Here is a 22,242-nt window from a genome sequence, read left to right as displayed (position 1 = left end):
TTTACCTCTCTTCGTTTTTTTTTAAAATTTAAGCATTAGGAGATTTCATTAATAAATTACAACTTGAAATTGTAATTACAGTAACTTGTTTCATTTGTTTTTTGTTAATCAACCCTTTTATTCTTTTCACGTGAAAATATTTTTTCACTCATTTTTCTTTTCCATTTGAATTATGCTGCTCAGAAGCTCATCAACCCCAATATTTGGAAACCTCATTCCATTCCCTCACGACCCTTTATTCCCATTCCCGAGCAGATCATCAAAAGACTTTGAAACAATCCACAAAAACTTAACCAAAAAACCACCTCTTCCTCATAAAAAAGATCCTCATATTCATTATCGTACGAGAATCTCCTTCTCCAACAACCTCAACTTGTTGTCGTTTTCATCAAACAACACGCGACAAAACTCCTTTCGCCGAGTCAGCTCCGACGGGAACTTGGTCTCTGCCCCCACCGACAACGACGAAAACAGACCAATGCTTCACAAAGCGCCGTCGCTTTCGGTCTTCAACAACCAAATCCCAGATGGGTTCGAAGAAGTTAAGGATGTTAATGTGAAGAAAGATCAGATTTCTTCTGGGAAAGAGGTGTTGGAGAGGACCGTGACGATTGGGGAAGCCATTAATGAAGCTGTGAATTGTGATGGTGGCGATAAAGATTTCAGCTTTGGAGAAAAGGGTATGGGGTTAATTGAAGAAGAGGAAGGCGAAGAGGAGTTAGAAGAGGTCGTTAATGGAGGGATTCAGAATCTGGGTTTTGGAGGGGAAGTTGAAAGGAAGATTGGGAGTCCTCCTTTGTGCCTTGACTCGGGAATCGGGATTGGTGGGGTCGGGTTAGATTTGGATTTGGCAAATTTGAACGAGGGAAGAGATATAATGGAAATGGAAGAATATTATAAGAGGATGGTTGAGCGGTGCCCTTTTCATCCTCTTTTTCTCAGGAATTATGCTCAGTTTTTGCAGGTGACTTTCTTTTTCTTTTTCTTTTCGATGAAAAGGTGTCAGCTTTTTTTTTTTTTTTTTTTCCTTTAATTGTGGTTTTAATATAGAAATAAAGGAGCTATGATGTTGTTTGTTATCTTAGGCTTAGGTTGTTCGCGGATTAGGTCTCAATCCGCAAATCAATTCTAAGTTCCTTAGTCGCAATTCAATGTTTTTAATGAATCTGCTCATTGGGTCTATTATTTTAGCCTCTAAAGGTTTTTAGCTTTTGATCAGCTAGCAAACTTTTTAACGGTTTGTTGAGTAGTTTACAAATTCAATGGTATTATCTTTGTTGGCTTTGCTTTTGTAACTTGTTATAGGAGTTTTGTTATGCTTGTTGGCACAACAGATGCCAATTAAAACCCTGCTATTTTTTAGGATGAAAGGTATATCTGGGAGAAAAGTGAACCAAGGCAATAAAACCCGTTGACGGTCGAATTTTGTCAACATGCCGGGTTACCTCTCGGTGTTCTGTTGAATTACCGGCCTAAAGTTGTTATATATTTGGATTTATGCAACTAACTGTTCGTTTTTGAGGTATATTGCTAGTAGTATTGATATGGTGCTTGAATGGAAATAGAGAACCACACAAATTTATAGTTGTTCACTCTATAAATAAGAGCTACATCCACTGCATATTGTATTTCTTTTTTGGTTCTTCTCTCGTTATAAAAAATCCTCTCCCTTTCGCTCTGGGGCTTTCCCCCTTTTTATAGCCTACGGATTACATATGGATCTTTTTTGGACGGACTGTCACAGGGGGTTTAATGATGGTTTCTCTCAGGTAGCCTATTATCCTATCTGCCTAAACCGTAGCTTCTTAACACATTTTGGACTGTTTACTCATCCACTTTGTCCACTATTGCGGTTCTGTGGATCCTTTGTGATTTTCATTGGTCCATTCCATGCGGTTTATGGGCTTGTAATCATTTTCTGTGCTACTGACCTTCTCTAAACCCAGACGCAACCTAGGGATCTCTAGCTTGTCACCTCAAAGGTCTTCCTTAGGATGCGGACCCATTCGCCTGCGTTCTACTCTCTGCGCCCACACCTCTCGGGGCACGACCTCTGTCTCGGTCGACTGTACGTAGGGTCGACGGTCTCATGAATCGCCCCTACGGTTGGCCTTTTTACCAGATGGAGGGGAAATGAGTTTTTAGGCGTCGACAGCTATCTGACGTGGCAAAGCATAGGGCCGCGTGAGGCATGACCGTTGTCCAATGTGTTAGCGTATATTTTCTCACGCAGCAAAACCTATTTGCCTTTTTTGCTTGGATCCTTGTGTCCTACCAAATGCAGAATTATGTTTCAATTAGGCTTTTGAGCATATTGGTTTTGTTAATGCATACTTAAGTAAGCTGCTTCTTTGACTGAGCATAGCCTTAAATGTAAATCTTCTTTTGGCAATAAGTTTTTTATTTTTTTATTTTTTGTCAAAGGTGATTTTGATTGAAAAAGAATAAACTTTAGTAAGAGAAAAAGAGTTTGAGATATCCTTGAGTAAGAATATTGCTTAGAGATGCAAAATAAGCGTTATGGAAATACAACCTATTTTTTCAAAAACAGTACTATTGTGGAAATGACACCGGGAGTTTGGGTGGGTGGGGCTTTGGTTCGATCCCGCCTTGTATCAAAAAAACGTAATTTTGTGAAAATGAATGAGTTAGTGATATATTGAATTCTAGTACAAGGACCTTAAAGGACAAGCTTTTATATAGCAATTTTATGTATTGTGCTTTTGTTAGAGACCTGCGTGTTAGGGAGAAGTATCCGCGAGAGAGAAGAGAAGAAAGTTGGCAAATAACAGCGGAAAGGGGGCGCCTGCTCCTTTTATTCAATATCAGACCACCTTAGACTCGGTGGCCATGGCTGATTACAACTAAGCAAATTCAAAAGAAGGAAAACGTTAATGGCAGAGGAAGGCCTGGGGATTTCGAGGTCCCACCCTCCCAATGCTCACGCACTCTAGAATAACTGACTGCCTTTCCCAAAGTCCCCGTACACCTTTAAATTCCCTCACTCCTACAATCCTTCTAACAAACTTCTCCACGTCAGCTCCTAGTTCCCGAAATTACATTTTGCCCCCTAACACTTACTCTATTCCCACTCTCCATCCCCTTGCATTTCCTGGAGTAGACAAACTTCAGTAGAGGGCTAACACTACACCCACCCCCACCTCCCCCCCCCCCCCCTAAAGTTTTTGACCAACCTTGTCCCCAAGGTTGAAGGCAGGGAACTGTTCCTGGATGGTGGCCAATGGTTCCCAAGTCGCTTTCCAAGAGGGTAAATCCGCCCATTGAACCAGAACCTCCACCACTGTATGGCCACCAACCTGCACGGAGCGAGAGCTCAGGATCTCTGCTGGCTGTACTTGCAACTCGAGGTCCTCGGTGAGCTGCGGTGGTAAGGGCTGCCCTTTAAACTCTGCCCCTTGGTAACGTTTCAGCTGCGACACGTGAAAGACAGGGTGGATGCGTGTTGTGGGCGGCAGCAGCAGTCGATAGGCCACTGAACCCAGGCGCTCGAGTACCCTAAACGGTCCATAAAAACGTGGCCCCAGCTTCTCATGTGGACGTCGGGCCAGGGACTTCATGAAGTAGGGTCGTAGCTTCAAGAGCACCAGATCCCCTGGAGCAAAGGTCACCTCACGACGATGCGCATCCGCATACTTCTTCATGCGCTGATGAGCCAAAGATAAGTGATCCTTGAGGGTGTCTAGCATCTGGTTTCGGAGTAGCAGCTTCTCTTCCACATCTGCAACCGCGGAAGGAGCATCTTGAAAACGATGAAGTACCGGAGGGGGGCGTCCATACACCAGCTCAAACGGAGTAAACTTGGAGGAAGCGTTAAAAGTAGTATTAAACCAATATTCGGCCCAAGGTAAAAAGGACAGCCACTGGCGCGGTTTGTCACAGGCGAAACACCGCAGATAGGTCTCCAGGCAGCGATTAACTACCTCGGTTTGGCCATCGGATTGCGGGTGATAGGCGGTGCTCATGTGTAACTTGGTGCCCTGCATCCTGAACATTTCCCGCCAGAAGCCACTCATGAAGAGTGAGTCACGATCACTCACAATGGAGCGAGGGAACCCATGGAGCCGAACCACCTCCCTGACAAACAATTCCGCCACTTGGCGAGCTGTGAATGGATGTGCGAGGGGGCAGAAATGGGCGTATTTGGTTAGACGGTCAACCACCACCAAAACCGTGTCTATGCCGCGGGACTTAGGCAGCCCACCAATGAAGTCCATAGAGACATCGTCCCAAACCTTGTCGGGGATAGGGAGAGGCTGCAGCAAGCCTGCGGGGGACAAGGTCTCGTACTTGGCCTGTTGGCAAATTTCACATTGTGCCACATGTCCGAATGGCTTGCTTCATGCCCCTCCAATACACACTGGCCGCTATCCGCTTATACGTTCTATAGAACCCCGAATGCCCGCCGATCACCGAGTCGTGAAGCTCGTGCAAGACCTTACCAATCCACGGTGAGTCTGCCGGCAGAACCAGCCTATCCTTGAGAAAAAGGGTCCCATTGTGCAGCTTGTAGCCTGACGGAACTTCCTGCTTGGTTTGCAACCGCGTCATGAGGTCGGCTAGAGAAGCGTCAGCCTTTTGTCCCCGCTGTACCTCAGAGAAATCCAGCAGCTGGGGCAGAGTGATGGCCGATAAGCTCGGTTGGTCCTCTGCACCCCGGCGGGAGAGGGCATCAGCAACCCGGTTGGCAGCCCCCTGCTTGTACTGCACCTCAAAGTCATAACCCAAGAGTTTGGTAATCCATTTGAGTTGCTCTGGAGGAGTAGTCACTGGTCCAGCAGGTATTGTAAGCTTTGCTGGTCACTTCTCACCACAAAGTGCCTTCCAAGAAGGAAATGGCGCCACTTTTGTATGGCTAATACCACGGCCATCAGTTCCCTTTCGTAAGCTGATTTTAAACGGAAAGTAGGAGTCATTACCTTACTGAAATAAGCCAAAGGGCGGCCCTCTTGCATAAGAACGGCGCCCACTCCATAGCCCGATGCATCCGTCTCCACCACAAATTCTTTTGAGAAATCGGGCATTGCCAACACCGGAAGGGATGACATGGCCTTCTTTAGTGTGGCAAATGCCTGTTCTTCCTCCGCCTGCCATTTAAAGGCACCCTTCTTCAGCAATGTAGTCAGCGGACGAGCTAGCTCCCCAAACCCCACCACAAACCGACGGTAATACCCCGCTAGGCTGAGGAATCTGCGAAGTTCACGTATTGTCCGAGGGGGTGGCCAAGTGCTTATGGCCTGGATTTTTGAAGGGTCGGCTGCCACTCCTTCTTCCGAGATGATGTGCCCCAAGTATTCCAAGCTCGGACGACCGAAGGCACATTTTTTTCGATTGGCAAACAGCTGTTCCCGCTCAAGGACTTCCAAGACTGCGGACAAATGATCTTGGTGTTCCTCCCAACTCTTACTGTAGACAAGAATGTCATAAAAAAAACCAAAACGAATCGGCGAAGGTAGGGCTGGAAAACCGAGTTCATGAGGGCTTGAAATGTGGCAGGAGCGTTCGTGAGGCCGAAGGGCATGACGAGGAACTCGTAATGCCCCTCGTGAGTCCTGAATGCCGTTTTTTCCACATCACAGTCGCGAACCCGTATCTGGTGGTAGCCAGCCCTTAGGTCTAACTTGGAAAATATCCTAGCCCCGTGCAACTCATCCATTAGTTCGTCTATTAACGGAATTGGGAATTTATCCGGGATTGTAACATTGTTAAGGGCGCGGTAATCAACACAAAAATGCCAACTCCCGTCTTTTTTTCTGACCAACAACACCGGACTGGAGTATGGGCTGCAGCTTGGTCGAACTATTCCTGCAGCCAACATCTCATCTACCAACTTTTCCACCTCCACCTTCTGTATTTGCAGGTATTGATAGGGACGGATATTTGGTGGTGCGGCCTGATCCTTGAGGACAATACGGTGGTCGTGCGCACGGTGTGGCGGAAGCCGGGTTGAAACCCCAAACACTGCCTCAAAACGGGTGAGTACCGCCCGTAGTTCCGGAGGCTCTTCCTCCTCTGTCAATTCTTCAGCCAAACTGGATCGTAATTCTAACAACAACCCCACCTCGGTAGAATGAAATGAACGGGTCAAGGATCGAAAACTTACTGGTGTGACACACAAGGCGGGGTCGCCCTTCCAGTGAACCCAATCACTCCCTTTTTTAAACTTCATTGTGAATTCCGACCAGTTGGCTCGGACTTCGCCCAACGTGCCCAGCCACGTGACGCCCAAGATGACATTGGCGCTCCCCAACTCAAACGGAAAAAAATTCTCGACCAATTCATGGCCTTGAATTTCCAGCCTTACATTCCGACAGCGCCCCTGTTGTCTAAAAGTCCTTCCATTGCCCACTAGAATCTCATGGATGGGTGTCTTTTCAGTAGGTATGGCCAATTCGTCCACCAATGACAAGGATATAAAACTGTGGGAGGCGCCGCTGTCGATTAAGATGATGACCTCTCGCGAACCCAAGAAGCCCCGCAGCTTCATGGTCTTAGAGGACATCAATCCGCGCATCGAGTTCAAAGACACCGCCGCTGCTTCGGTCGTCACCCCTCCCCCTTGCACCGGCGGCGAATCCTCCTCCTCACTGGACTCCTCGTCCTCCTCTGTCCCATCCTCCGCCACCAGGAGCACTTGAAGCTGCCGGTTCTTGCAGCGGTGTCCCGGACTGAAACGCTCGTCACATCGGAAGCATAGGCCCTTAGCTCTCCTCTACTGAACTTCCTCTTCAGATAAGCGGCGGAACTTAGAGTCCCCACTCGGTGCGTGCTGCGACGAAGGAGAAGACCACGTGCGCCCCTTGGCTGCTGTGGCACCCTCTCTGTAGGTATTGGATTGAAGGGGGTTCTTTGCTGGGCCCAAAGAGGAACTGGGGGTCGGCCATCCTGAGCTTGGCCGGCCCAAGTACTCCCCCTTATTTCCCCGGCCCAATCTCAGCTTCTTCATCCTCTCCACCGCATCATCTCTGGCCTCAATTTGTTGGGCCAGGTCCATGACTTCTTGCAAGTTAATGGGCCTGTGTAATTTTACCTCCGCCCTGATGTCCTCTCGAAGCCCGTTGAGAAATGTTCCCTTGAACACCGATTCCGGAATGCCCCTCATCGGCATCGCCAGCGCTTCAAAAGAATCTCGGAACTCGGCTACCGTTCCACTCTGCCGGAGTGCCATCAGCCTCTCAGTAGGGTCCCCTTCCCCGGACCGGCTGAAGCGATGGAGGATGGCCGTCCGGAGGTCCCTCCATCCCAGGAATGGTTCCTGGGCCTCCACCCACTGGAACCAGCCCAGGCCCTCCCTTCCATGCAGATGGACGCTGCGAGCACCTTTTCCTCCTCGTCGACCTCGTTGACGGCGAAGTACCGCTCAGCTCGGAATAGCCACCCGTATGGGTCTTCATCGGAAAAAATTGGGAGTTCCAGCTTCCTACCACGGTGGTCGCGAGCTCGTGGCCGCTCAGGGGAGTCGCGTCGCTGGCGTCGACCCTGCTCGAAATTCCGTCCGCCGCCCTCGACGGGGACCCCGGGATCGGGTGCTCCAAACTGCCGAGCCAGTAAGGTCTCCATCCGCTGAACGGAACCATGAACCATGTTTAACCGTTCTCCTAACGCCGTAACATCCTCCTGTAGTCGAGGTACGGGATCAACCAGCGTGCCCAGGAGCTGAACCGTCTCATTCATATGGTTTAGTCTCCGCTCCAGACTCGCAACTCGCTCGATCGCTTGCCGTTCTCCCGGCGGTGCCGCGTCCAGTTTGTTAGAGACCTGCGTGTTAGGGAGAAGTATCCGCGAGAGAGAAGAGAAGAAAGTTGGCAAATAACAGCGCAAAGGGGGCGTCTGCTCCTTTTATTCAATATCAGACCACCTTAGACTCGGTGGCCATGGCTGATTACAACTAAGCAAATTCAAAAGAAGGAAAACGTTAATGGCAGAGGAAGGCCTGGGGATTTCGAGGTCCCAGCCTCCCAATGCTCACGCACTCTAGAATAACTGACTGCCTTTCCCAAAGTCCCCGTACACCCTTAAATTCCCTCACTCCTACAATCCTTCTAACAAACTTCTCCACGTCAGCTCCTAGTTCCCGAAATTACATTTTCCCCCCTAACACTTACTCTATTCCCACTCTCCATCCCCTTGCATTTCCTGGAGTAGGCAAACTTCAGTGGAGGGCTAACAGCTTTATTCTTTTGGTGACAGTCTAAGGGGGACCTTCATGGTGCCGAAGAGTACTATTCTCGTGCTTCATTAGCAGATCCTGAAGATGGTGAAATATGGATGCAGTATGCTAAATTGGTTTGGGACCTCCATCGCGACCAAGAAAGAGCCTCGAGCTACTTCAAGCTTGCAACAGAAGTGTCTCCTCAGGACTGGTTTGTACTCAACGTATAGTGATTTAACTGAAGTGACTCCACAGATTAAACAATTATAATGATTTAACTTGCTTTTTTCATGTTCTCAGTAGTGTTCTTGCAGCATATGCCAGTTTCCTTTGGGAAATAGAGGACGATGAGGAAGAGGTTGGAGCACGTCAAGATAATCTTCTTTTTTTCTCCCTGCTGAGACTTAGCTTTTGTGAATGCTACAAACATTTGAACTATCCTAAGTCCTAGAAACTAAATGCAGGTTTCCCAGACAGAATCTATAAATGAACTTGGCTTGCGTGTTGCTGGAGGGGTCAGGATTGGTGAGCCTGATTCCTTCACAGATGTCTCTAGACGATCTGAAAATCTTGAAGATCACTATAGAAAGATGATCAAAGAGAATCCGAACAACCCTTTGTTTCTAAGAAACTATGCCAAGTTCTTGTCTGAGGTGAAATACATTTCTTGCCCTTTATATTTCTCTTCGGAGAAGAGCACTGTACTTCCTTTTCTGTTGGTTTTTCTGTGATTCAACTCTGAACACTTGTATTGATTTCCCAGAATTAAGTTAGTTTCAATTTCACTCTTGTTCTGAAATGTGATCCTGTTTGCTTATAGTCCAAAGCAGATCTTCAAGGAGCTGAGGAATACTATTTGCGTGCTGTACTAGCTGATCCAGGGGATGGGGAAATCACAGCAGAATATGCTAAATTGGTGTGGGAACTTCATCATGACAGTCATAAGGCGTCAATTTACTTCGAGCGAGCAGTTCAAGCTAGTCCTGAAAACTGGTACAAAATTTTGCTCAGCATGACATATTTGGCTGAATATTTTCTCTGTTCTCATGTTGAAAGTAAATGGTTTGGAGGTCTGTGAAGGAATGTCTGGACGACAACCACGTTTCTGTCTTTACCACGATATGATTTCGGATGTTTCTTCACAGACCTCCAAAACATTTACGTTCATGTTCAAACATGATGATCCCTAGAGATCAATTGTTCTCTTCTCTTTAACAAGTCCTTATTCGAAGCCTTTGTAGATTACCCGGTGCTCGTGTTAAGGCTGTATGTAGAGATTTTAAGCAGTAAAATAACAGATAGGAATCACATATATATCAAAATGATCTCTTGTTCTTCCGTTTCCTTGTTTTCAGTCATGTTCTTGCAGCCTATGCCAGTTTCCTCTGGCAAAACGATGATGATGAGGAAGATGGATTAAGGCAAGAAAACCGAGTTCAAGTTCCTCGTAATCACGAACGGACTATGACTGCCGCAAACGTATAAACTAGCAACAGGTTTCTGATGCTTTATGGGAGCAGGAAACAGAAGATGAGTCACTTTCAGAACTTAGAAATCAAGTGGCCGCAGAATAATAAGTTGGCAAATAAAGGCTTTGTAATAATAAGATTTGATTGCTTAAGGTGAAAGCTGGATGTTCACCTTTCCTGTAGCTTTTTTTTCACAAACGAATTATAGAGAGCAATTCATGATTGGCAAAAGGAAAAGAAAGTTGGGATTTTATCCAAATACAAAAAGGAATAACAGAATTGGGGTGTTCTCAATCCAAGTCAAGTCACCCTCACTAATCATGAGTAAACTGACTTGATATATCAATTGATGTTAAAAAAAAAAACATAAAACATAAGCACTTTTTCTTGTGTGTTTTTTTTTTAAACACTTGTTTTCTGCTTATCAGTTATTGGATCTGTATTAAATCTGTTTAAAAGTTAAATTAGATTGAAAAAGTAATACATATCTAACGGTTGATAAGTAAGAAATATCAGTGTTTCTAAAAAAGAGAGAACACTAAAAAAATTCTTAAAACATAAAATAAAAATAAAACTCAGTTTTTGGGCATCGCGAGCTTGATGCGAGTATGATAGGGCTTGTCTATTCATGTGACAATTACAAAGTTCAACACAACGTCATGCAATGACCATAAGTTTAATAAGTTATTTGAGAATTAATAGGGTAAGTCGTTACCGTCTAACACTAACTATCAAATTGTTAATTTTTTTAGTCATACTAGTTAAAAACACACATGCGTATTTTTAATACAAAAATCTAAATTTTCTTTAAAAAATTATTTTTTTTATAACGTATTATTCCTTAAGAGTTTTGTTAATATTAAAAAATAAAAAAGAAATAGGAAAAAAAAAAGAAAAAATCTCGTGAAATTTTAGACAAAATGATGTCACGTGTCAAAATGAATTAGAAGCCTTCGTACTGTGAAGTAGTGCTGGAACTTCGGGCCGGCGGGCCGCCCGAAGCCCGAATTTTTTCTGGCTCGGGTGGGCAGGCCCATATGCCGGCCCGTTCAAGGTGTATTTTCAGGCTCAGGCTCGGGCAGCCCGAGTTTTGAGACCACGCCGGAGCCCGCCGCCATGTAGGTGCCGTCGACCGTCGTCCGCGAGAGTTTTTTTTCTTGAATTTTTCCGACCAATCCCGATTTGCCCGACCCGCCCGAACCCGAAAGTTTGAAAAAACGGACAGAAAATGACCGTTGGGTTGCCCGAAAACCCGAATTTTGCCCGAATACCCGAGATGCCCGAAACCCATCCAACGGCTAGTTTTTGCCCGAACTCGCCCGAACCCGAACCCTAAACTAGCCGTTTTTGCCTGAATTTTTTGAAAAAAAATCAATATTTTAACCCAAAAATTTCCCTATAAATACCCCCCATCCCCTACACATTTTTCTCACTCAAACTCTCTCAATCCCTCTCAATTTCTCTCATTCTCTCTCAATTTCTCTCAATCTCTCTCAATCTTTCAAATCTCTATTACAATTTTTTTAAAAACTATCACATTATCCTAAAGCTCTCTCTCTCTCAAATCGCTATATTTGTTTTTTATAATGGATCCTTTTGGTTACAGTGGTATTCCCGTTGATACTCAACACAACGTGGAAGAAGGGCAATTTCTCACTAATGAATTTGTTACGCAAGAATCTATTAATCCGAGCCCTGGTGGACGTACTGGAGGTTGTGGTAGCAATGGTGGCGGGCGTGGAGAAACGGCGAGTGCCAGTGCAACTGCATCTGCAAGTGTTGCAACCTCTAGGAGGAAATCCAAGCGCACCTCGACAGTTTGGGATCACTTCGACATAATTGATGAGATCGACAATGAAGGTAACACTAAACATATAGCTCAGTGTAAATATTATTTATCTAAATTACAAGGTGACACTATTCACGGCACCACACACTTGAGAAGACACTCCGAAAAGTGTTTTCAAAAGCTTAGCCCACCCGGCGGACCCGAACTCCGCCAAACACAATTATCTTTTGATCGCGCAACCAGTGGTCTAACCACTTGGAAATACGATCCGCAAGTAGATCGTATGGAAGTTGCCCGAATGATAGCTGCTTTAGATCAACCACTTAGTTTTGTAGAGCATCCTAATTGGCAACGATATATTAAGGTTGTACATAATCCTAATGCATTGTTTACTTCAAAAACTACTATTAGAAAAGATTTATTAAAATTATTTAAAAAAGAAAAATAAGCATTTATAAACCTTTTACACTCGACTAGCGGGTGCGTTGCGTTAACGGCAGATATTTGGTCTGCCGTTGCCAATAAAGATTATTTAGCTGTAATCGGACATTACTTTAAAGGATTTGATTTAGATAAGATAATATTAGTTTTTAAATGTGTTTTAGGATCACATAGTGCAGATTTAGTATATAATACTATTTTAAATGTAATTGATGATTTTAGATTAAGAGATAAAGTAATGGCTATAACATTAGATAATGCTAGTGCTAATACAAAAGCAATTGAGTTCTTTGAAAATGATTTAAGTTTATTCGGTGATGGTACTATTTTCCACCAATGTTGTGCATGTCACGTAATTAATTTAATTGTTAAATCAGGTTTAAAAGAAATGGGTAATTACATTAAAAGAATTAGAGATAGTCTTGCATGGATTTAAGGTAGTAACCAAAGACAAGAAGATTGGTTTAGGTTCTTACAAGCATTAAATATACATTCTAGAGCATTAGCGTTAGATATGCCTATAAGATGGAACTCAACTTACATAATGCTTCAACAATGCATCTCCTATAAGGATGTTATAACAAACTATATGTGTGTAAAAGTAGGAGTAGGACATATAGACGCCTATGATTGGCAAATTACCGAAGTTTTGTATCAATTTTTAGGTAGGTTTCATGAAGTGACTCTAAAACTTAGTGGAACATATTACCCATCACCTTTAGCTTTAGGAGAACTTTTACTAATTAGAATTAGTATTTTATTTCACGAATGTAGGGAGGATCCAATCTTAGGAGTTCCTGTTCAGTCTATGGAAAAAAATTTAAAAAATATTGGTCTAAGTTGCCTTTGTTATATGGTTTAGGTACAATTTTTTATCCTGATTAAAATTAGAAGGTTTAGAAAGTGGTTTAGAAAACTTAGGTGATTTTTTAGGCATCAATTGTAAGGACCAATATCAAATAATAAAGGATAAAATATATTCGATCTATAGTAAATATGAGATTAGGTTTAGAGTATCTCATAGAGTACAGGAACCGCAACAACAAGACAAAAACCCGCATACATTCTTGAATGTTTTCGGGTTGAAGAAGAAGAAGAAGACAACTCAAACAGAAGCTGTGAGTGAATCTTCATCAACAAGTGGCAGTGACAGCGGTGGCGGCAGCTTTAACGAGCTTATGGCGTACCTCAGTGAAGGCTTAGTAGTCGGCGGTACGGCAGAATCGTTTGACTTAGTTCAATGGTGGAGGGCACGGGCATTAACTTGGCCAATCCTAACTCGATTGGCAATGGATATATTTTCGATCCCAGTCTCCATTGTTTCATCCGAACAAGCCTTCAGTACGACAGGAAGAATACTTGAGAAACGCTAGAATGCATTGCAAAGGGATATTGTTAAAGTCTTGGTTTGCATTAAGGATTGGGATCGGGCCGATCAACGTCTACAGGATACAATTTCGCCGGCAAGTCAAGAATGGATTGATGAATTTAATCGATTAACATTTAATTTTGAAGACGATCCTTCAGCTTCAAATTAAATTGTAAATTTGTAATTTGTAAATATGTATTTACTTTTGACATTGTATTTGTAATTGTATAACTTTGTAAGTTTGTAAAATTTGTAATTCGTCACAAAATGATTGTACTTTTTTTTCCTTGTCAAGTTTTTATCCCAATTGGGTTTTTCTTGGTAAGGTTTTTAACGAGACAATCATGAATTACAAATTTAATACATCAATAATATACATGATTAATTTATTCAATTGTGTTGATAATGTCTATTGAATGTTGATTTTGATTTTTACATAATTTTAACACAAACTAACTTAATAATTATAAAAATTAAAAAATATTTAAAAAAAATTCGGACAAATCGGGCGGGCTAACACAAGCCCGCAACCCGTTCAAGGAGAAATTCGGGCTCGGGCTGGCGGCCCGAAGTTTTTGGGCGGGCTAACACAAGCCCGCAACCCGTTCAAGGAGAAATTCGGGCTCGGGCGGGCAGCCCGAAGTTTTTGGATGGGTCGGGCTCGAGTAAAAACTCAGTTTTTTCAGACGGTCCGTCCAAAGTTCCAACACTACTGTGAAGTCAAAAAGAAGAGAGCCTTTTTAACTCTTTTATGTATGTATTTGATAATTAACTATATCTTACCGGTAAGGTATTTCATATTAAATTCTTCATAATTTATTTCTTCCAAAATATATCTATTGGAAGTTTAAAACAGATCATCTAGGTCCACCTCCAGCGATTACCGTTTACATAATTACGATGAATCAGAAGCACATCATCCCCTTTTTTTGGGCCTCCTGCTAGGAAAAACAAAGCAGCACAGACAGAAACAAACTCCACTTACTCCACATAACTAGAATTTGGTTCCTTCTATCCAACGGCAAGAGAAAATAAAGAGAACAAGTGGGTACCAGATTAAAATGTAAAGTAATAATAATAATAATAATAATAATATTAATAAGTTGAATTAAATAAATAGTTAAATTAATCCAACTCAACAAACTTGATCCAGAAGAGAGATAAGGCAAAATCTTACTCTGAACGAATGAGCTCAAAATTGCAAGCACATCACTTGATAAATTATGAAGTTGAAGAAAAGGAAAAAGACATGAAAACCCTTTTAAAGAAAAAAGAATAGAGAAATTTTTTTTCCAATACATCTAGGTTAAACTTTCGCTCGGAATTCTAATCATATAGTTCTTTAAGCTAATCAATGAGATGTGATCTGCTACGTTGAACCTGCCGGAACCAAATTTTATTCTTTATAATATCTAGCTCGTCAACTCTGCCCCACTTCCTGTTGCTTGGTGACTTGAGTTTCCTCTGTCTTGTCGCTCAGTTGGTCTGTAGAAACCATTTCCCCTAGGTCTGTTGTAGTCTCGGTCTCCTCCATCATGACCACCTCCCCGTCCAAAATTCCGAGCACCAAAACGATCTCTCGAAGCCTCTACTTGGTAGCTGCCCCTTCCTCTACCCCTTCCTATTCACAGTAATTCAATCATATAATTCAACAATAAGATTGTGCAACTTCGTAGCAGCAAATTCATAATGTGAAACATGGTCGGAGCTAGTTCCGTTACTGCTAAATTATTCTCAGCAAAAGCCACATATGACTACAACCTGTTTTGCAGTCAATGTTCAGAGATACTTTGAGAAGGATTAGACAAGGAACTCTCTTCTCCAATATCAGTTTTTAGAGTCTTAAGGTAATGGATGAAAGCAATACCAACAGAGTGCCGGGAACAGAGTGGGGCAGACATACCAACTGCCAATGGAAATATATTAAAGCCCATCTAGTGATTACCAAGAGTGTTAAAGGAGAAATAGACGTACTCGCTACTCGAGATGGGATGTTGCTGTTTGGTCTCCGCTCTTCAATGTATACTGGCTGCCCAGCAATCTGAACCGTTTTGGCCTAGAGATACAGAAATTTAACCTAATTAATTGATACCACTAAAAAGATAACCTCATCCAAACATGTGCCATAATATAGCATTACAATTTCTCTAACAGATATCAGATTAAAGATTTCATTGCCAACAGAGAGAAAGGGCAGGAATGGACTTTAGTTTGGTAGAAAGCAGACTTGACATTGGTAAACCAGTTCGAAGTTTGGCTTCATTTCAAAAGACAAAAAACCACCAGTTCAAAAGTTTGGATTCATTCCAAATGACAAAATATAGGTGATGGAAATCAGCTTCATAAAGGTTGAAGAAAAAGAAGAAAATGATAGTACAGTCATTTTATCAGGATTCAAATTTGACAAACAGACAAGTAGCAGTTGGGTCCTGTAACTTAGGTTGGAAAGGAAAAACAACCTTGACTGCATTCTGAACACCAGTAATGTCTTCAAACTCAACAAATGCATAGCGAACGCCAACCTCCTGCACATAATTAAAAAATTTCAACTCTGTATTAGCCAAACATTCAGTAATACAGCAGGATGGAAAGGAGAATCCAAATGAGAAAAAGGCCCCAGACACGAACCTTGCGACTCCTAATGACCACGCCTTCAGGTTGCTTGAGTTTACCGAAATTCTTAAATTCCTCCTCGATTTCAGAAGGAGACACGTTAGGCGGTAAATTTCTCACATAAACAGATTTTATTTCACCTAAAAAATACCCATATTAAAATCAGTACGAAATCACGCAATAAATGCTCCCAAAAATACTATTAGTGTAATTAATACCAACAGAGATAATATAGAATCAAATGAAATTCATAACAAACGGGACAGAACTTCATATAATATTGTTGTCATTATCATTACGCAGGGAAACGAAAAGGGAGGGCCTTTTCCCAGAACTCATAAAATCCATCAATGGATAGAACAAAAAGGTTCGTACTACAGGGGTTTGAAAGTCAACCTTCATCATCTAATGGGCCAACCTCATCTCCTGCCTCTGTAACAGATTTTTCAATTGTATTCAATGATCCAGCGGGTTGCTGAGCATTAGACTCTTGAGAATGATTCCAGTCCGAAGCCAACGGAGAACTCTTGTTGACAGAGCTCTGAGAAGCTACCGAGGGCATGAGATGTCCTTTAGCAACACGTAACTTCCAGCATAAATAGGAGAAAATCAGCATACAAGTAAGGATGGCATAAACTTATTTAAATATGTAACGGAAATTCAGTATGACTTAGTAATTGCAGAGTTTAGAGCATACAATAGAAGCATATGTGTGTTTTTGGGGCTCCCCAATAGATTCCTCAACAGATAAAGATCGTTGGTCTTCTAGAGAGTTCAAGGTATTCGGAAGTGAACCATTTGTCTGATCTGCAGAATTTTCGTCCAGGATACTTTCGGATTCAGCAACTTGCTGTAAACGTTGCTCAACAAAGCCATAATTGTCAGCCGGACCACTTTCTTTGACATCTCGAGCCACAAACTCTCTTGTGTGGATTTCTCCTCCCAGCAAATAATTAGCCACTAAAAAAGAAAACAAAATGACGCACGGTTTTAGTTATGAAGTTTGTGAAGGAGAAACACTCATTATTGCTACCAATCAAAATAAGTCAAAATAAGAACTTTTTATCATCCCAAACAGCCACTTAGCTCGTCTATCAAAAGGGAACAATCTTTTAAGGAAATATTTTCGTATTAGATCCTAATGATACATCACCATGGTATTAAAACGAAGAAGCCTTACCATTTAAGCACTTGAACAAAGTGAATACTAGTTCAATTATAGAAGACCTAGTAAAATACATAGATTTAGACTGAGTAACGTAAACAGTATCCGTTCAGTTTAATATTGAACATTAAATGCCTAAGAATATAAGAAAACTACCAAAACAATTCTGACATCATTTAGTAACATACGCGCACTCTTTCTACCCTTTTTTTTTTTATTGAAGATCAAACTTTGTAAGGCCTATAAGCAATGAGAATCCTAGAACCATTATAATTTATGATGAACTACCTGGTTCAGGGACAGTCGTCAGAGCATTTCTTTTTGAATCACGATTGTTCTGGGTTAACATGACTGCCTGCTGATGATGAATTGGATCGTCATCAATGAACTGGAAAATATCATTTAGCAGAAAATAACCTTTTTCTTGGGGTGCAAGGAAAAAAGTTTGCACAAATTTCCTCCTGCTACTGAAATCCTTCAGCTGCACAGAGCCTGACACCATAACAATAATGCCTGCACTCCAAGATTCCAGGGCATGAGCCGACCTGATCTCGATTCCCGTGTAGTTGAGCGACATAATAAGTGCATGGATTTGCTGCAAAACACAAAATGGGGAGAACAGAAAAAAGAAAAACCTTTTGTCAAAAAAGAAGGTAAAACCAGAGGTCATATTTCAAAAACCATATTACTACGACGTACTGTATCGAAATAATACAATTCTGCATTTAGCATGACTCAGATACCATATAACTCGACACAAGACGACAAATTTAAGCATTTCTGACAAGAAAAATGCACTGATGCATTAAATTTCCACAATTTCATCGTTTCGTTTTTCTATAATTTGCAATAACTCGGGATTTCATCCCATAGAGATGATAAATCCTTTATCTGTAAATTCGATGAGATGAATTACATCGAGATAAATCGTATTGTATGATCCAATATACGTACCATCTTACCATACTTTAAAACCTATTTAAGTGCTGCATTTGGGTTGATTCAGATACATATAATTCAACGCAGGGCTACAAATTTAAGCATTTCCAATAATGAATACACCACACCTATGAACTAAATTGTATTGAATAATCTACGATGCGAAATGTATTACTGTGCTTTAAACCCAATTTACACGCCGTATTACCACATATCCCAAACATTTTCGGGAAAATTAAAACCTAAGCAGCATTCCAAGCTCAAATCCAACTACCACAGATTTCAGAAATTTTAGGGTGCGTTTAGAACTCGTTCAAAAATGATTTTATTTTTATATGAAAATAAAAATAAAAACGTTTTTAATCTCAGACAGAAATCATTTTTAAAAATACGTTTGATAATTTTATTAAAAGATTATTTTCAGTATAAAAAAATCTATTAATATCTCTCACTACTCAAGAGAAAAAAATAAAAATAAAAAATAAAAAATGACTAAAAGTAAATTTTTATTTCTTTCATTTTACACTAAACTAAAAAATTATTTTTATTTTTATTTTTTATATTTAATTGTACCAAACACCCCGTTTTTCTCCTTTTTATTTTTTCCTCCTAAAAAAAGTTGAAAAACAAAAATAAAAACAAAACAACTCCAAACACAACCTTCAAGTTCTAACTTTGATTAAAACGAAATGAAAGTACCAGCATTGCAGTGGCAGTCTCTCTGGTGTTGCCGTCGATGCGAAGCATGGTGCTGGCGTCGGAGTAGAACTGGTGAACGAATTCCGGCTGTTGCTGAAGCACTTGGTAGTACTGTCCCACGAAATATGAAAAAATGTCATTTATGGACTATATATATATATATATATATATATATACAGAGAGAGAAGTCAACCGATAGACATAGAGAGAGAAAGTATGAGAGAGAAGCTAGAGAGAGTGTGAGAAACCTGAGCAGCAGTCACCGGAATGGGGTAGGTCGTGGCCATATTGCTCGAAACCCAGCTAAAACCCAACCGAATCGAAACCCTAGATCTGCCAAAATGAGCTGTGAATCCGCAACGCAAACAGAGAGCAAAAGCACCAGATAAGATTATCCGCAAAGAAGAAGAAGAAGAAGAAGAAGAATAAGATACTCGTTCAAACGTATCTATACATTTATACACATATACATACACGCATCTATAGTCCGAAGAAAGAGATCTGAGAAATGAAGAGGTTTTTAGAGAGAGAAAGTACCTTTTTTTTCTTTTGAGAGAGAGAGAAACCTTGAGATAGATGTGGAGGCAGAAATGCAGGTTCTTCCTGTCTTTTTTCTTTTTTCTTTTTTGCCTAAAGAAAAGAAAAAAAAAACACGGGGGCAATTTTTTCGCAATTTTTTATTTTGTTTTTTTGTTCGCTAGTCTATAGTACCTTTCGGGTGAAATTCCTGAAAATCCTTTATTTTGTCCCTTTTTGAATAAAAAATTAAAAAAAAACAATACATTTACAGCTCTTTTTCTTGTCTTAAGCCGTCACCGAGATGAAAAATATTATATTCATGTAAATATCAGTATATTTAAAATTTGCAAACAAATGGACGAAAATATTGATATTAGTAAAAATTAACGTAAAATACATAAATTTATATTAAAACGTTTTATTTTTAAATGAAATTTTAGAAAACTTTAAAATAGCTAATAGTACATTAATTAAATGAAAATTTCAATTAAAATACTATCGTATATAATATCGTAACAACCTCTCACGGGTTGTCACAATTATTTTAACTTTTAAATATTTATTTTTAAAAAAAATGCAGAAAATAGTTAAGCTTAAAACACTTTACTTTGAATGATTTGAAGAAATTCTAAATTTTTTTTTCATATTATAACTTTAAAAATTTTAAACATCATCAAAGAAAAATAATCTTTAGATTCAACTCATTTATAAAAATTCAAACCGTAAAATAAACTAAAAAAAAAAGATCTTAAGTATTCTTCAAATTAAAACCACCATAAACTAAAGTTTCAAAACAATAAAAATAAAAATTTAAAAAACATAGTTTAACATTAAGCACTTTCATTCAATGATCGTTTCTCCTGTTTTCCTATCACGCACTGCTCGCATCTGCTCCAAGATTCTCCATGGCTACATCTTACCCTTTAGATTGTCTGCAACATGAAATAACTTATATAAGTAAGGGCTTAGTAAGACACTTAATTCTCACAAATTTAAATGAACATTTTTATTTATCAACAATAAACATCATCATGAGAATAATTATTTTTGAACATGTTTAAACTTTAAAATCCATTATATATTAGGCCCGACGTTGTACCATCATAGCGCGCTAGCCACAGAAAGTATGGGGTAGCAAATCCCATATCAACCGTGACAATAAGACCGCTCACCGGTCACCATTAAGGGTGTACAACGCCATTTAAAAACATAAATATATATATATATATATATACATATATATTTCTTCAAACGTCATCATATGAAATATAAAAGGTGTCATAACATCATCATAAACATCAAAATCATATACTTCTCAATTCTTCAATTCATGTTGCAGGTGAGAGTGTACTTATATGAGCGCCTTACTTAACCTTTTAAAATTTCACAACGGTGACGCAACGAATGAGGTCTTCGGGTGCTCGCCTCTAGAACCGTTCATGCCATAAATCATAAATAGGATTACTAAAAAGCCTTAATAACTCATCAAATACATTGATCACGTTAAAACAACATCTAATATACATTTCTCACCATTCATTAACATCAAGACATAAAAAATCCCAATAATTACACCAATTTTCTAAATCTTACAAAAAATTGACAGCTTGACCTTTATCTCTTTAAAAATTCATAACAAATCATAGAAAACTCAAAACGATCTGGCTGCCAAATGAAAATAGACATCAAGATCTTTCCAACGACACCTTATTTGTTAAAAACGGAGTTCGTTTGGTCCCTCAAACACTGTTTTAAACTCAGATCATATTAGCTGGAAAATTCCAGCACAGTAAACTCCGAAAATACCAAAATAAATTCATTAAAGATAAAATCAATTCCAACCATCTGTATACTTTAACCAGCCCTAAGACATGTTCCTAAAACATTCAAATTACACATTCTATAAAAATTCTCATGGCAAAGCGAAGTAGAAACATTAATATGACCATTAAAATTCACATATCTTACAACTCGAATCGAAAAACAATATGCTAACTCATGTTTCTATGAAATCACAATTTATAACACAAAAAGGAAACAACAATATAAGAAAATAACATAATTCCTAACATGCCTCTTTAGAATTTATCAAATTATGAAGACACCAAAACACCCAAAATAATAACCGTGTCATACATGATTATCCCAAAATAAAACATACAGCCATGAACATTAAAACCTCACCTAAATCACATAAATCATCCATATATCTTCAACCAAAGAAAATTATTCATTATGTCCTTAAATTAACACCCAACACCAAAGGAAATCACCTAATAACCATGAATAATAAATTAGAGATGGAACATACCTTGAAATCTTCTTGATTGTGGCTTAGAAGAACCAAAGGTTTACAAAAAGGGGTTAGAATAATGGAGGTTTGATGGCTGGTCTGGGAGGCTCTGTATTGTGGTGTTCTTGGACGTGAAAGAAAGAAGAAGAAAGAGGGGAAGAGAGAGTAAGAGCTGGAAAATGTTTATTGGCTCATAAATCATATAAAATTAAAAGGGATTAATTTGATATTAATTGGGAATTAATTCTGTGATTAAATCACCCCTTAATAGCTGGGGGAATGGCTATCATTAGGGTGTAAAATCATGTAGAAGGAAAATAAAAGAGTTAGGTCTGCTGGTTCCCGAATCGAATTCGGGTGCGGAAGCGTGGGGAAGGCGGATCGTGTATAACAAAAATTTTCATAAAACTTTTGAGATACTCTATAGATTATATTAATTTATGCACGAATAAATTAATCGCATTAATTTACATCAAGAATTCAATCCGAAAAATTACCTAGAAGCTGACTCGGATGATAACTTGAATTCTTTGACCACGAACAATCCTTGCTCCAATCTTTATGTTTAGAATACCAAAGTCTTCCACGTCAATTCCTTGATTCCACGTAGACGTGTGTGTGGGCACACGTGAGACAAAAACAGGTTTCTTAAACACTCGAATTTCCACAAACACCAACGCATGCACGATGTGGAATTTTTGGAGAAAAATATTTTCTCTCTCTTTTCTCTCTATGAATTTCGGCCACCAACTATTAGGGCTGAAAAATTGCTTCAA

The 22,242-nt window shown here is 40.2% G+C and overlaps 2 protein-coding genes across 3 annotated transcripts; one reads left to right on the top strand and one right to left on the bottom strand.

The window, feature by feature from the left end:
• The first annotated feature begins 220 nt into the window (after window positions 1-220).
• On the top strand, window positions 221-9,898 carry LOC21394528. 2 transcript variants are annotated; one of them, XM_024171360.1, is made up of 6 exons: window positions 221-964; window positions 8,209-8,381; window positions 8,474-8,528; window positions 8,635-8,823; window positions 8,991-9,163; window positions 9,526-9,898. In XM_024171360.1, exons 1-6 carry the CDS (start codon window positions 479-481, stop codon window positions 9,653-9,655), a joined length of 1,206 nt encoding a protein of 401 aa, XP_024027128.1. In that variant the 5' UTR covers window positions 221-478; the 3' UTR covers window positions 9,656-9,898. The 2 variants fall into 2 exon arrangements, with proteins under 2 accessions (XP_024027128.1, XP_010105207.2); XM_010106905.2 differs by having other exon boundaries at window positions 8,471-8,528.
• Window positions 9,899-14,425: 4,527 nt separating this feature from the next.
• Window positions 14,426-18,780, bottom strand: LOC21394527 (putative G3BP-like protein; the record flags this gene model as incomplete). Its single annotated transcript, XM_024171359.1, has 9 exons — window positions 14,426-14,859; window positions 15,142-15,144; window positions 15,213-15,294; window positions 15,698-15,763; window positions 15,867-15,991; window positions 16,248-16,437; window positions 16,549-16,811; window positions 17,305-17,611; window positions 18,655-18,780. Coding segments are annotated over 9 exons (1,371 nt in total), but the record flags the coding sequence as incomplete, so codon positions are not given.
• Between the last annotated feature and the right edge of the window lie 3,462 nt (window positions 18,781-22,242).

Source organism: Morus notabilis, unplaced genomic scaffold, assembly GCF_000414095.1.
Source record: "Morus notabilis unplaced genomic scaffold, ASM41409v2 Scaffold542, whole genome shotgun sequence".
Taxonomy (NCBI): domain Eukaryota; kingdom Viridiplantae; phylum Streptophyta; class Magnoliopsida; order Rosales; family Moraceae; genus Morus; species Morus notabilis.
The sequence above is the reverse complement of the archived record's forward strand: the minus strand, read 5'-3'. Positions and strand labels throughout refer to the sequence as shown.

Bases quoted from the DNA above. Each gene is read 5' to 3' on its own strand.
- LOC21394528 (XM_010106905.2), top strand. From the start codon at position 479: ATGCTTCACAAAGCGCCGTCGCTTTCGGTCTTCAACAACCAAATCCCA. The intron at 8,382-8,470 runs GTTTGTACTCAA...TCATGTTCTCAG, and splicing joins GAAGTGTCTCCTCAGGACTG to TAGTGTTCTTGCAGCATATG. The intron at 8,824-8,990 runs GTGAAATACATT...GTTTGCTTATAG, and splicing joins ATGCCAAGTTCTTGTCTGAG to TCCAAAGCAGATCTTCAAGG.